Genomic DNA, 12,725 nt, shown 5'->3' with positions numbered 1-12,725 from the left:
TTGCTGAGCATAGAATAGGCTATTAAAACACTCTAGGATTACAGTAGATACCATGTCATTTTCAAAGGGAATATTGTCTGTTAATGAGGTCTAAGTGATCTCTACTCCTGAATGACAGCTAACCAAAATCCTTAAAACGGCATTTACAAATGTGAAGCCAGATGCTTTGGGGGTAATTTTGAACTTAAGGGTGAAATGAAGCAATTTCAAGTATCAACTTCCATCAGAGTTTGAGCTCCTTTGATATTTCTAGCCTCTACTTCCCTCTCTCTTACAAAAATATATCACTGTAGCCATCCAAACTGTCCTCATTGTTTCAAGGACATGGAACTAACAATGTATTAAGATATTGGTTATATCTTATATAAAGTGGAGTTCTGTGAAACCTGTCCAGAAGAAAAGAAAACACTATAAAGCAAACAAACACCTCTCACAGCTAAATGATAGAAGTCACTTAGGCTAAAAACCATTAAGAAGCAGAAATTTTTTGTCTTTCCTTCCTAGTATCAGAGAGAATCTAATAAGGAAGGCACAGACTAGACTGTGGAAGTCACTTCTTTTCCAACCCTGCTCCGATTACCACAGCAGAGTCTGAACCATGATCACAGAAGATATTCATATTTTTGACCAACTCCAGGGAAAAAAAAGGCTTCAACTTCTTCAATAGTTCAAAACCAAGCCCTAAATTCCACAAATTTAGGTGTCCATTCCCAATTATAAATTACTTCTGGGGTATACACATCTACTTGTAATTAGGATCAGTATTATCTTGTTTCCCAAATCAGAGAATTTAGTACATTGAAGCTCCAAATAGACTAATCCAAACCAAGAAAATGACTCCTCTCCACACCATCAATGCCTCTCAAATAGTGATTTGCAGGAAGATGAAGAACTAAATAACAGCCTTGGTTCTCATTCACAAAAATAAGCTATCCATAAGACTTCAAGGAATTTTATCTCCATTTCACCCCAGCAAGGGTATAAAAAGCTGTGTCAGCTACTCATTTTATACCCTCTCCAAGGCAAATACATAAACTGCTAAAATACTTGGAACTTCTGGTTGCAAATTCAAAGGTCTAGTACAGAGCTCATATTTGAAAAGACTTACGTATAAAATGTTTTAAAATATTAGCAATATCACTGCTGTTAACAATTGGGGATGAAGACAAATGGTATGTGGGAGATATGGTCATCAATCCAGACTATAATAAAAACAAAGGGTGAATACAAATCATTGGTCATTTATTCAGGTCTTCTGGGGCATTATTATAATCATAAAAATATAAGTATTCAAAATGGTGTCACTACCAGGAGCTCTAAATTTCTTTAACTTTGCCCTAAGAACCTACCTACCTACTTTCTTTTTTTTTCTTTCTTCTCTCTTTCATTAATTAATAACTCCTATGTGCCATGGAACTGGGATAGAGCTGTCCACAGTTATACACAAGACAAAGTCCCTGGCTTCATGGATATTACAGTAAACACATACACATATAAACATATAGTATGATGGCAGGTGGTAATAAACACTGGAACTAGAAGGGAGGATAAAGAGTTACATGGGGATGTTAGATCTGAGCTATTTTGAGACAGGGTGGTCAAGGAGGGCTCCTTAAGGAAATAACATTTGAGTAGGGACGTAAGTGAAGGTGTTCTGCTATCATCTGTAATAAATTAATTCTTTTAAATCTAATTTATATTTTAAGACTTTCTATCAATACATTCTTCACAAAGAACCAGAGTATCCTTTGATTCATTGTAAACCTTCCAAATTTAACTAATTCTCTGATATTCTGAGATTAATAAACTAGTGCTTTATTTCCTTTCTCTCCATGATATCATTTTCAAATTAGTCTGGTGAAAAAGCAAAGGTTTAGAAAAAAAGAAATCTTATTTTAAAACTTACTTCAAATCTTTTTTTTTTAAATTATAGTTGATATACAATGTTGTATTAGTTTCAGGTGTACAGCAAAGTGATTAAGTTATACATACTTATATATATATTTTCAGATTCTTTTCCCATATATTGATAGGTTATTACAGAGTATTGAGTAGAGTTCCCTGTGCTATATAGCAGGTCCTTGTTGATTATCTATTCTATATATAGTAGTGTGTATACGTTAATCCCAATCTCCTCATTTATCCCTCCCCCTCAACTTTCCCCTCTGGTAACCATAAGTTTCTAAGTCTGTGAGTCTGTTTCTCTTTTGTAAGTAAGTTCATTTGATTCATTTTTTAGATTCCACATATAAGTGATATCATATGATATTTGCCTTTGTCTGACTTCCTTCACATAGTAGGATAATCACTAGGTCCATCCTTTTTGCTGCAAATGGCATTATTTCATTATTTTTATGGCTGAGTAATATTCCATTGTATAAATATACCACATCTTCTTTATCCATTCATCTGTTGATGGACATCTAGTTTGCTTCCATGTCTGGGCTATTGTAAATAGTGCTGCTATAAACACTGGGGTGCACGTATCTTTTCAAAGTATGGTTTTCTCTGGATGTATGTCCAGGAGTGGGATTGCAGGATCATATGGTAGCTGTATTTTTAGTTTTTTAAGGAACCTCCATACTGTTCTCCATAGTGCGGTACCAATTTATATTCCCACCAACGGTGTAGGAGGGTTCCTCTTTCTCCACATTCTCTCCAGCATTGATTAATTGTAGACTTTTTGATCCTTTTTTTTTTTGCGGTACGCGGGCCTCTCACTGTTGTGGCCTCTCCCATTGCGGAGCACAGGCTCCGGATGCGCAGGCCCAGTGGCCATGGCTCACGAGCCCAGCTGCTCCGCGGCATGTGGGATCCTCCCGGACCGGGGCACGAACGCGTGTCCCTTGCATCGGCAGGCAGACTCTCAACCACTGCGCCACCAGGGAAGCCCATAAATATCATTTTTATGCTCCCAACTTTTTATCTCCCAGCCGAACTGCCTTCTCAAACTCTAAACTCATACATACAACTGTTAACTCAGTATCTCAAACTGTATGTCTAATAAACACTACAAATTGAATATGTCCAAAACCAAATTCCCAATCTTCCTCCACCCCAAATTTAGCTCTAATTGAAGATTTTGCCATCATAGCACATGGTATATGCAACCTTCTAGTTGATCAGATAAAAAAAATTGGGGGGTTATCTTCAATTCCTCACTTTCTTGCTTCCTTTACTTTTAACCATCAGGAAACTATGCTGGCTCTACAGTCCAAATAGGACCACTTGTCACCACCTCTATCACCCAAGTTTCCATCAAGTCTTGCTGGATTACTGTCATAGCTTCCTAACTGGTCTCCCTGCTTATACCCTACAGTTTATTCTCAATACCACAGTCAATGTGATCCTTTTTGAATATGTCAGATGATACCACTAGTCAAATGCTGCCATGGCTCCCATTTCATACAAAATAAAAGCCAAACTCTTTATAATGGCCTACCATGAACCCCTGGTACCTCTCTAATCTAATCTACTGTTTCTCTTCCCCTTACTCACTCCATTCCAGCTACCCCAGCTTCCTTATTATTCCCTAAACTTGCCAATAACTTAACTACCTTCAGACCTTTGCTCTAGTTCTAACTTCTGTCAAAAATGCTCTTTTCCCTTCAATAATAACTTACTGTCAAGGTGTTGCTCTTTTTAATAAGACCAACCTTGAACCTCCACCAGACTCCTGATTTCCTTAACCCAGGTTCTTCCTCTTTCTCCACAGCATTCACGACCTTCTATCATACTAGATGATTTACTTATTTATTTTCTGTACCATTTATTACCTGTTTTCTGCCACTAGAATATAAGCAAGAATCTCTTTTGTTGATGTTCTTGTTGTTTACTTATTTATTCTTAAGACTTAGATCAGTACCTGTCACATAGTAGGCACTCAATAAATATTGTAAAGTTAATTAACAGGACATCTTGTTCTAATCTTCTGACTTCTCTTATTTGAAAAACTCCATTTCTATACTAGCCCTAACCACCACTGTTTTCCTGCCCAGATCTCTTTCTTAGTAATAGGCAATATGCACTGAGTATTTACTGTGAACCAGGCACTATTCTAAGCACTTTACATGTTCATTTAATCTTCACAGCAATCCTATGAAATACATGCTACTATTGTCCCCATTTTACACATAAAGCCAAGCAATCTTCCCAAGAACACATTTATTAAGGGGAGAACCAGAACTGGAACCTGGGCAGTCTGCTTTAGAACATATACTCTTGACTGACCTTCTTCTCACAGACTTGGAAGAAGCAGCAGTAGGAAAACAGCTGTGTCTGCTGACTGAACTAGAGATCATCACTTAGGGTCTGAGAATACAAGGCATTCAAGTTACAGTAGGTGGTAGAACTGAAAGGTAATGTAGAGTTGGCTTAACATGGGGAAGTAAAGAAGCCATGAGAAAAGCATGAAAGCCACTATATAGAGAGAAAGAGATAAAAGAATAGAGCATATGGACAGAAAAAATAAGAGATAAGATACCATATAACCTCAAATCAAGACAGGCAGAAAGACATTAGCTTATACAAACTTTTAAATACTAAAAGAATTGTTTATCTGGTAACCAGAAATAGGATTCTGTGAGTTTTGAGTGCTTATAATACTTTTATCATTTGAGTGGATATCTGCTCCCTGTTACAAAATCACCTCTAACTAGAACAATTTCGATGTTACTATGGACCTCCTGTAAAAACCTCTATCTTTGTTATGACAGAATAATTAAATCAATATGGAAAGTAGTACACTATAGTAAAAGTGAGTAAGTTTGGGGAAAAAAATAACCTGAACTTAGGTCTCATTTCTATCATTTTGCTAGCTTGGGCGTTCTCCTTGAACTTTAATTACACCTTCTATAAAATGGAAATAATAACACATGCCCAGCCTGCTTCAAATGTTATTGTAATAAATAAGGTGATTATCTGTGAATGGACACTGAAGAATATAAATTGTTCCACAAACACTGCCCATTACTGATGATGATTCCAGACGTGAAATCACTTTAGTTACCTATAAAGAAGGATATAATGTCCTCCCTTTCATAAAAGGTGAATAATAGAGTTAGTCAAAGATTTACTGGTTGGTGATGAAAAAAATCACTGGTTTTGTACCTGTCTATACAGGTACACACCACCATCATAGCCAAAATAAATAAACTTGTGTGGATGTTCCTTCATTCATATGTAAAGATTTTGATAACAAAAGTATTTTTGCCGAAACAGATCCAATGACTTAGGAATAACATTTAGCATTCACTGAAATTATGTCAAGAACCACAATACAGTACTTCTTGATAAGCTCCTACTGCTTCTTCCTATTGTTACTTGATCTGTGCAGTGCCTTTGAAATGGACAATGGAGTCAGGAAAACTGAAGAACTGAGGAGTTAGGTCTTCTTTTAAGATGCTACAGTAAATCAATGGCATAGTCACAACTAAATTCCAGAGTCTTCTGTGTCCAAAGCTGTTTCTATCACACCATGTTCCTGCTATGCTACTTGTTTAAAACAGATTTATTTTTGTACACCTGAAACTAACACAATATTGTAAATCAACTATACTTAAATAAAAATAAATTAATTAAATAAAATGGCTTTTAAGAGATTGATAAATCAAATGGCCTAAGAAGAATTATATCAAGAGTTTTAATGAAGAGGTAGTTCACAAAATAAATTTTCTGTCCTACTTGGGATTCAGAAAAGGAGAACAGAATAATCTACAAAAGCATAAGAACCTCCAAATTTTCAATCCAACTTTGCTTTTCTGTAGCATTCCTCATTACAAAAGAAGTTAGCCTATTCTCAGACACATAATGGCAATGCTTAACATTTCTATACCAGGCAAGAGAAACGAAGCTCTGCAAAATGAGGGGATTGTCCAAATAATGTCGAATGTGACTTTAAATTGTAAAAAAAAAGTTGGTTATAAGTAGAATTCAATCACTGCCAATGTCCCATATTATAATACAGTATTTAACAGTGTTTTTAAATCTTAACACAGGAAAAGAAACAATCATTCCAAAATCAGAAATAGATGTTCACCTGTCTTCCAGCTGTACTCATCTATGGGTCAGTATCGTTAACCACTTACTGACGTTCATCCTTGATAATGTATATCTGAAAATGTCAATTTTTCCTAGACCAACTGACTTTGAAACTATACCACCTCTAAAAACAGATGACCAACAGCCTTTCCCTTCACCTGTGAAGAAAATTCCTCCAAGCTCTGTCACACTTGGCACTCTAATTTCCATAAAATGAGAGGTTGAGGCTCCCATACAAACCTGGGTTTCTAAGAGAAGAGAAATGTCGCATCTTTCTAAGTTTTAGGACTTACACCAATGCATCAAATCTTCAGTTTGCCAAGATACTGTTCTCAACCTATGTACAATAACCCTCCACCCTTTGTGAGATTGTGTAAGCTTCCACAGAAATGTAATGACTGCCTTTCTCTCGCATTTCCTCAATCCCAAATCCCGACTTACATGCTAATAAAGAGTAATTTACCACTCATACATGCGATGTATCTCAAAAACAAAATCTAACGCTAACCAGTGACTATGAATGCCAATATCCCTGGCATCAATGACTTACGTAGGCAAAATGTGATTTCATGCTGTATGCTGTATTTGAACTGCCATTATTTTAAATAGGACACTGATGTTGACTCTATTCTCCAACTAACATTTTTTTTATATAATCAATGGCAAATAATACAAATTTAACCCAACAACCTCAGAAAGGAGAACCAGTTAAACTAGAGAAGACAATGAAAGAGAGAAAAAAAGTGACTTTTCCAAAAAATAATGGATTTCTCCAAGGCACTGAATGAAAAACACAAGGAATTTATTTTGCACTTTCACCGTGAGTCCGTCAGAAAGAACATGATAGAGCACATAGAAAATTATAATTAATTCACACACAAGCCCCAGAGCTTAGGACATCTGTTCACAAATTGCCTTGGCTGCCTCCAATAAGAGCAGCTTTACCTCAGTAAGTCCAATATTCTTCCTTTTAATGACATTCTGCAGAGAGCTGCTCAGAGTCCTAGTTAGCAACAGGTTTGTAGATTTACGAATCATGTCATCAACTTCAGTTGAACTGAAAAGGAAATGTCAAAATGTCAATCATACCGGGTAGGAAAATTATTTTGCAAACAAACAATGTGCCAGTGGTACTCATGGTAATAATAATAATGATAATAATAATAATGGCAACAAGAAATAACATTTATTGTATATCAGAAATTAGATTCCAAGTATTTTAATGTATCAAAATTCATTTAACCTTCATAATAACCATATGAATTAGTTTTAGTATTATCTCTACAGATGAGGAAATGAAGGTAAAGAGAAGTTAAGTAACCTGCTGAAGGTCACACAGTGAGTAGATAGCAAAAAAGGATTTTAATACAGGCAGTGTAGCTCTAAAGGCTACAGTATTTAAATACTATGCCCTACTGCATCTCAGGACAGAGTTCTCTAACATGATTCTGCATTCTGAAACCATTATTTCTCCCATACATTCAAGTTCCTTCGCAGTTAATATTTATAATTTTTCAACCTGATCTCTTTGTAGACTTTCTGCACAATTAGCTGACAAAGTCCCTAAAAAAATATATATATCTCTGCTCCTATGTCATCATCTTTCATATAATGTCTATTTAGCTCTCATTCCAAAATGAATGTTTCAAGCCAATAGTTACTTTTTTTGGACTTTTAAAAAAGTGATTTACAAGATTTTATAATTTTCAGGTGCACAATATAATGAATAAAAAAATTTAAAGATTATACTCCATTTAAAGTTATAAAATATGGGCGATATTCCCTGTACTATATAATATATCCTTGTAACTTATTTGTTTTATACATAGTAGTTTGTACTTCTTAATCCTCTACCTCTATCTTGCCCCTCCTCTCTCCCCTCTCCTCACTGGTAACCACTGACTTTGAAACTAAACCAGTAGTTTAATTCTGCATAAATGTTTTATAACCCTTACTATTCCAAAAATTATCAATAATGACATTTTCTATTCAGTAAAGGAAACTAAACGTAAAAAAAATGATTCCAAAGCTATCTTTATATGCAAAGTTTAAAAAAGAAAACAACAATCTTGCAACCAACAAATGAAATTCTAGACCTATACATCCTTCATAAGCCCCTGAAAGCATCACCCAAGATGGTTTCTATAAAAGATATCCTTTTGAGACAAATATTTCTTCAATAATAAAGTTAGTATTGTAATGATACTTCTTTATCAAGAAATAAATGTAAAGATTTGTGAGCAGTTCTTTTTCAATAACTTATTGCTTGTGAACAATGGTCACAAATTTTATCTCATTGATTTTTTTCTACAGAATAAAATCAGAGGCTTAGTATAGTTCAATTAAAAATCTTAAAATACTAAATATACAGGCTAGCTACATTGTCATGCTATGTGGAAGACAAAAATATTAGAAATAAATAAGACTACAGAATGCAAGGAATTCAGTTAGGAAATTCAGTTGGAAAAAACGATACCTCAAAATATTTTTACAGGGTCCATGTAAAGATATATTTAATTGAACAATAACCTCTGGCCTATTGCTACCCTTTCAAAAACTATTACTGAATTTAAAACTTCATTCCAAAAATATATAAGGTGCTGGGCATTGTGTTGATGGAATATTGAAATTACAGTGGTGAAGAAATAGTCATGGTTCCTACATTCATATCTTAAACTAATAATTATATCATATCAATTGTAATATGAGTTATGAATAAGTACAGGTTGCTATAAAAGTGATTAACACAGGTGTCCAAAATAATCTGGTGCCCCTGATATTAATCGCTCTCCTGGCATCTCTACTTATTACTTATTTCTATTATGCTTTACAAAGATCTAGTAGAAGTTCCATTCTTGGATATGATGTAGAAGATTGAGAAAAACTGTCACTACCTTCAAAAGCACAAGAAAGCTAGATCTAAGCTAAAAGCTGTATATTCCTTTAATGTTAATGAAGTATAATGAACACAAAAAATGTATAACTGAATTAAATTGCATACTGGGATAAAGCCCTTGAAAGATAAGCAAAGAGTAGCAGCTACTTTCATATCTAAGGCCAATTGCCTAATCTGGGTACACATAGATGAGGGAGTGAAATACTCATAGGCTGAGAGACTTTGGTGGGACAAAAAAAAAATCATCCAACCCCTTAACAGTGTGGGCTGCTATTACAGATTGGAGTCTTGGAAGAGCCCCCAAACAAAAATAATAGGAGAGAGTTGCACAACAACTCTTGCCTATAAGAATTCTGTTCCATAAGAAATGGTAGGGGTAGTGCTAGAAATCAGAGAGAAGTCTTGCAAATTTTGAAAGGGATTTAGATTCCAAGGCTCTACTCGAATTCAATCCAAAGGAGAGTAAAAACTAACTAAAGCTGAAACCCAGCCCAACTCAAATCCTGTTAAAATAAAAGATAAGCCCCTGGATAAAAGCTTTGGAATTTCAGAGTCTTAAAGACAAAAAGACTTCTACCATAGCATTTGTAGAACTGAAATCAGAAGTAATTTGAAACTAATAAAAACTGAGACTCACATTCAGTTCACTCAAGTAATGATGAAATCTGAATGATACATCAAGTAGCTAGGAATTGCAGAAGAGGAAGAAATAAGAAAAGAGACATATATAAGGATAAATTGGCAACATCATCTCCAAACCTAATAAAAGATCTCAACCCACAGATCTCAGAAGTTTAACAAAACCCCAACACAATTAATGCAAATAAAACCTCACACAGGAAAATCACAGTTAAATTGCAAAATGCAAAGACAAAGAGGAAACCTTAAAGGCAACCAGAGAAGAAAGGCAATACAGTTAGAGGAACAACAATAAGAATAATGGCTTATTTCTCTTCAGAAACAATGAAAGCAAACAGAGGAATAACATCTTTAAAGTGTGGGGAAAGGGAGGACTGCCAGCCTAGAATTCTACATCTTAAAAAATATATTTTTGAAAACAGATGAAAAAATATTTTTACACAAACAAAAGCTAAGAAAATCTAAACCAGCAGATATACACTAAAAGAAGAGCTAGAAGAAATTTTTCACACTGAAGGAAAATGATACCAAAGGGTAACACAGATCTGTAAGAAAGAAGGACAAGGCTTGGAAATAGCAAATATGAGGATAAATATAATGAACTACTTTTCTTTCTTGACTTTTAAAATACTATCAAATGTTCAAACACAAACAGTAACATATTTTAGTGTTTAAAAACAAGTGTATAAGTAAGTATATGCCAACAATATCAGAAAAGGAAGTGAAAAGATATATTACACTATACTGCTGTAAGATTCTTAAATTACATGTAACTGTGATAAGTTAAGGATACGCACTATAATTCCCAGAGCAAACACACAAACAGATAATAAATAAAACGAAAAGTTATATTCCAGTAAGCCAATACGGAAACTAAGTCGTAATACTAATAAAACTTAATCGAGAAGCAGGAAGGAAAAAAGGAAAAAAAGGAGCAAAAAAAAAAATGAATGGAACAAATAGAAAAACAACAGCAAGATGAAAGGTTTAAATCCAAACAAATCACTAAATATATTAATGTAATGGAATAAACATTCCAATTAGGCAGAATGAATAAAAAACCAATACCAAACTACTTGTTGATTCAAAATGACACACATTTAAATACAAGGAACATGTCTAGATCTTACTGTCAAGATGCCATTCAGCACTAAAAAGAACTGAGCTCCTTGAAAAAATGAATAATATCGTGGTTAAGTTAGGAAATGTCCCCAAAGTGATAAGAACACATCAACAAGGCACAGGAGCCAGCTTGAAGTGGCTCACACTAGCTACATCTGGGACAATTTGAGTATCAAAATGAATAAGGTCATTAAAGGAATAACCCAACTGAATGAAGTAAGAATCCATGAATCTGATATGATACAGGAAATGATAGGTAGGTAGGTAGGTAGCTAGCTAGCTATATAGATAGATAATGGGGAAGGACTCCTTAATATGGAATGCCAAGTAATACATATAAAAGGAATAAAAAAAAATAAATTAGTTAAAATCATATATTAATGATTATTAGAGAAAAAAACTGATTTCAGGCAAGAATCACTAATGAATACTATAAGAGGGAAAGAAGTGAAGGACATCTGGTAACTAACAAAATAAATACATGGTCTCAACGTATTTCAAAACAAACAGTACTTATTACAAAAGGAAAAATTATAACTATATGGAGAAAACAGACAACATCTTAAATAGTTAATCAAAATTAACATAAACCATAAGGGATTAAAATACTACATACACACACACATACAGAGAGACAGACAAAGAGAGAGGGAGGAAGTAATAAAGCAGACATGGCAAAAAGTCAAAAATTGGAGAATTTCAGTTCATCACATTTTCGAAATTCTTCCTTAATGTTGAAATTATTTGAAAATAACATGATAAAAAAAGAAGAAAATGTTATAAGTAACAGAACAGACAAACGTATACCATAAAAGAAAGTAATGGTTATATTAATATGAGGCAAAGAAGACAATGATTATTTTAATTTTTAACACAGATAAAGAGGGACATTTCACAAAATTAAAAGGATGAATACAATAAGAAGATATAACAATCAAACTGTTTATGAACTTAAAAAGATATATTCCAAATAAATGAAGCAAACTTGAGAGATCACACAAAAAAATAGACAAATCTACAATCATAGCTGGAGAGTTTAACACTCCTCAGTAATTGACAGAAAATGTAGACCTAAAAAGGGAAGGATACAGAAAATTTGTACAATACTATTAATAAACTTAGTCTGTCATTTAGAGAATACAACACTCAACAACTACAGAATACACATTCTATTCAAGTGTGCAGGAACACTGTTGTAATTGGATTTAAATTTACCACCTTGATGGCTGATTTCTGTTTGTTCCACCTGTTCTATATCCCATTTAACTCTTGTTGACTGTTTTTAGATTGAGTGTTCTTTTTATGATTCCTTTTTATTCTCATTATTGGCTTATTACTTTCACCTGTTTCATGTTTTTTTGACCATTTTTTCAGTGGTTGCTATACGTTATGCTATATAGAGAGAGAGAATATAACAGAATATATTTTCAAATAATATACCACTTCATGTATAATGTAAAAACCTTAAACAGTAAATCAAATTCCTCTCTCATGTCATTTGTCCTATTATTACCATACATTTACTTTTACATTTACTTTTCCTTTACTAGACACTGTTACTATTTTTCCTTTACACAAGCAATTTTCTTTAAGAGCAATTAAAAATAAAGGCATGACATTAGAAATGACAGAACAGGAAGTCCTGCACATATATCCCTTCTCAGCAACAATAATTTGGCAGCCAAGCAGAGACAAAAGTACTCTTGTGGAACTCTGGATTCAGGAAAGAAGATTGTAAAATCTGGCAGAGCCCAAGACTAAGGAGGGTTGCTTTCAGAAGGCAAGCCCAAACTCAAGCAGGTGGCATACTTGCTAACCATAGTCCTAGCTACAGACACAGGAACCGACTCTGGCCCCTGACCACCCATGGACACAGCCTGTTTGGCCTTTCCATCATCACCATTTGCCAAAGGATGCGGTAACAGGCATCCAGGGTAACAGGGTAATAGGCCCACCAAACTCAGTTCTACCTGTAAACACTGAATTGTTCCATGACCCAACTCCAGACCCTATTAGCTGCCAACCCTGC

General features: G+C 34.4%; 1 protein-coding gene across 27 annotated transcripts in view; it reads right to left on the bottom strand.

Annotated features, from left to right (window-relative positions):
• Positions 1 to 12,725, bottom strand: part of EXOC6B (exocyst complex component 6B) — a 703,642-nt gene that overhangs the window by 298,332 nt on the left and 392,585 nt on the right. For all 27 annotated transcript variants that reach the window (XM_089922288.1, XM_089922290.1, XM_022561258.2 and 24 more), the window contains one exon: positions 6,985 to 7,096. In XM_089922288.1, the coding sequence (XP_089778414.1) occupies positions 6,985 to 7,096 (112 nt within the window). The remainder of the gene's footprint in view (positions 1 to 6,984; positions 7,097 to 12,725) is intronic.

Source organism: Delphinapterus leucas, chromosome 13, assembly GCF_059928025.1.
Source record: "Delphinapterus leucas isolate spDelLeu-1000000601 "Yukka" chromosome 13, BTC_Dleu_Yukka2, whole genome shotgun sequence".
NCBI classification, from domain to species: Eukaryota; Metazoa; Chordata; class Mammalia; order Artiodactyla; family Monodontidae; genus Delphinapterus; species Delphinapterus leucas.
The sequence above is the reverse complement of the archived record's forward strand: the minus strand, read 5'-3'. Positions and strand labels throughout refer to the sequence as shown.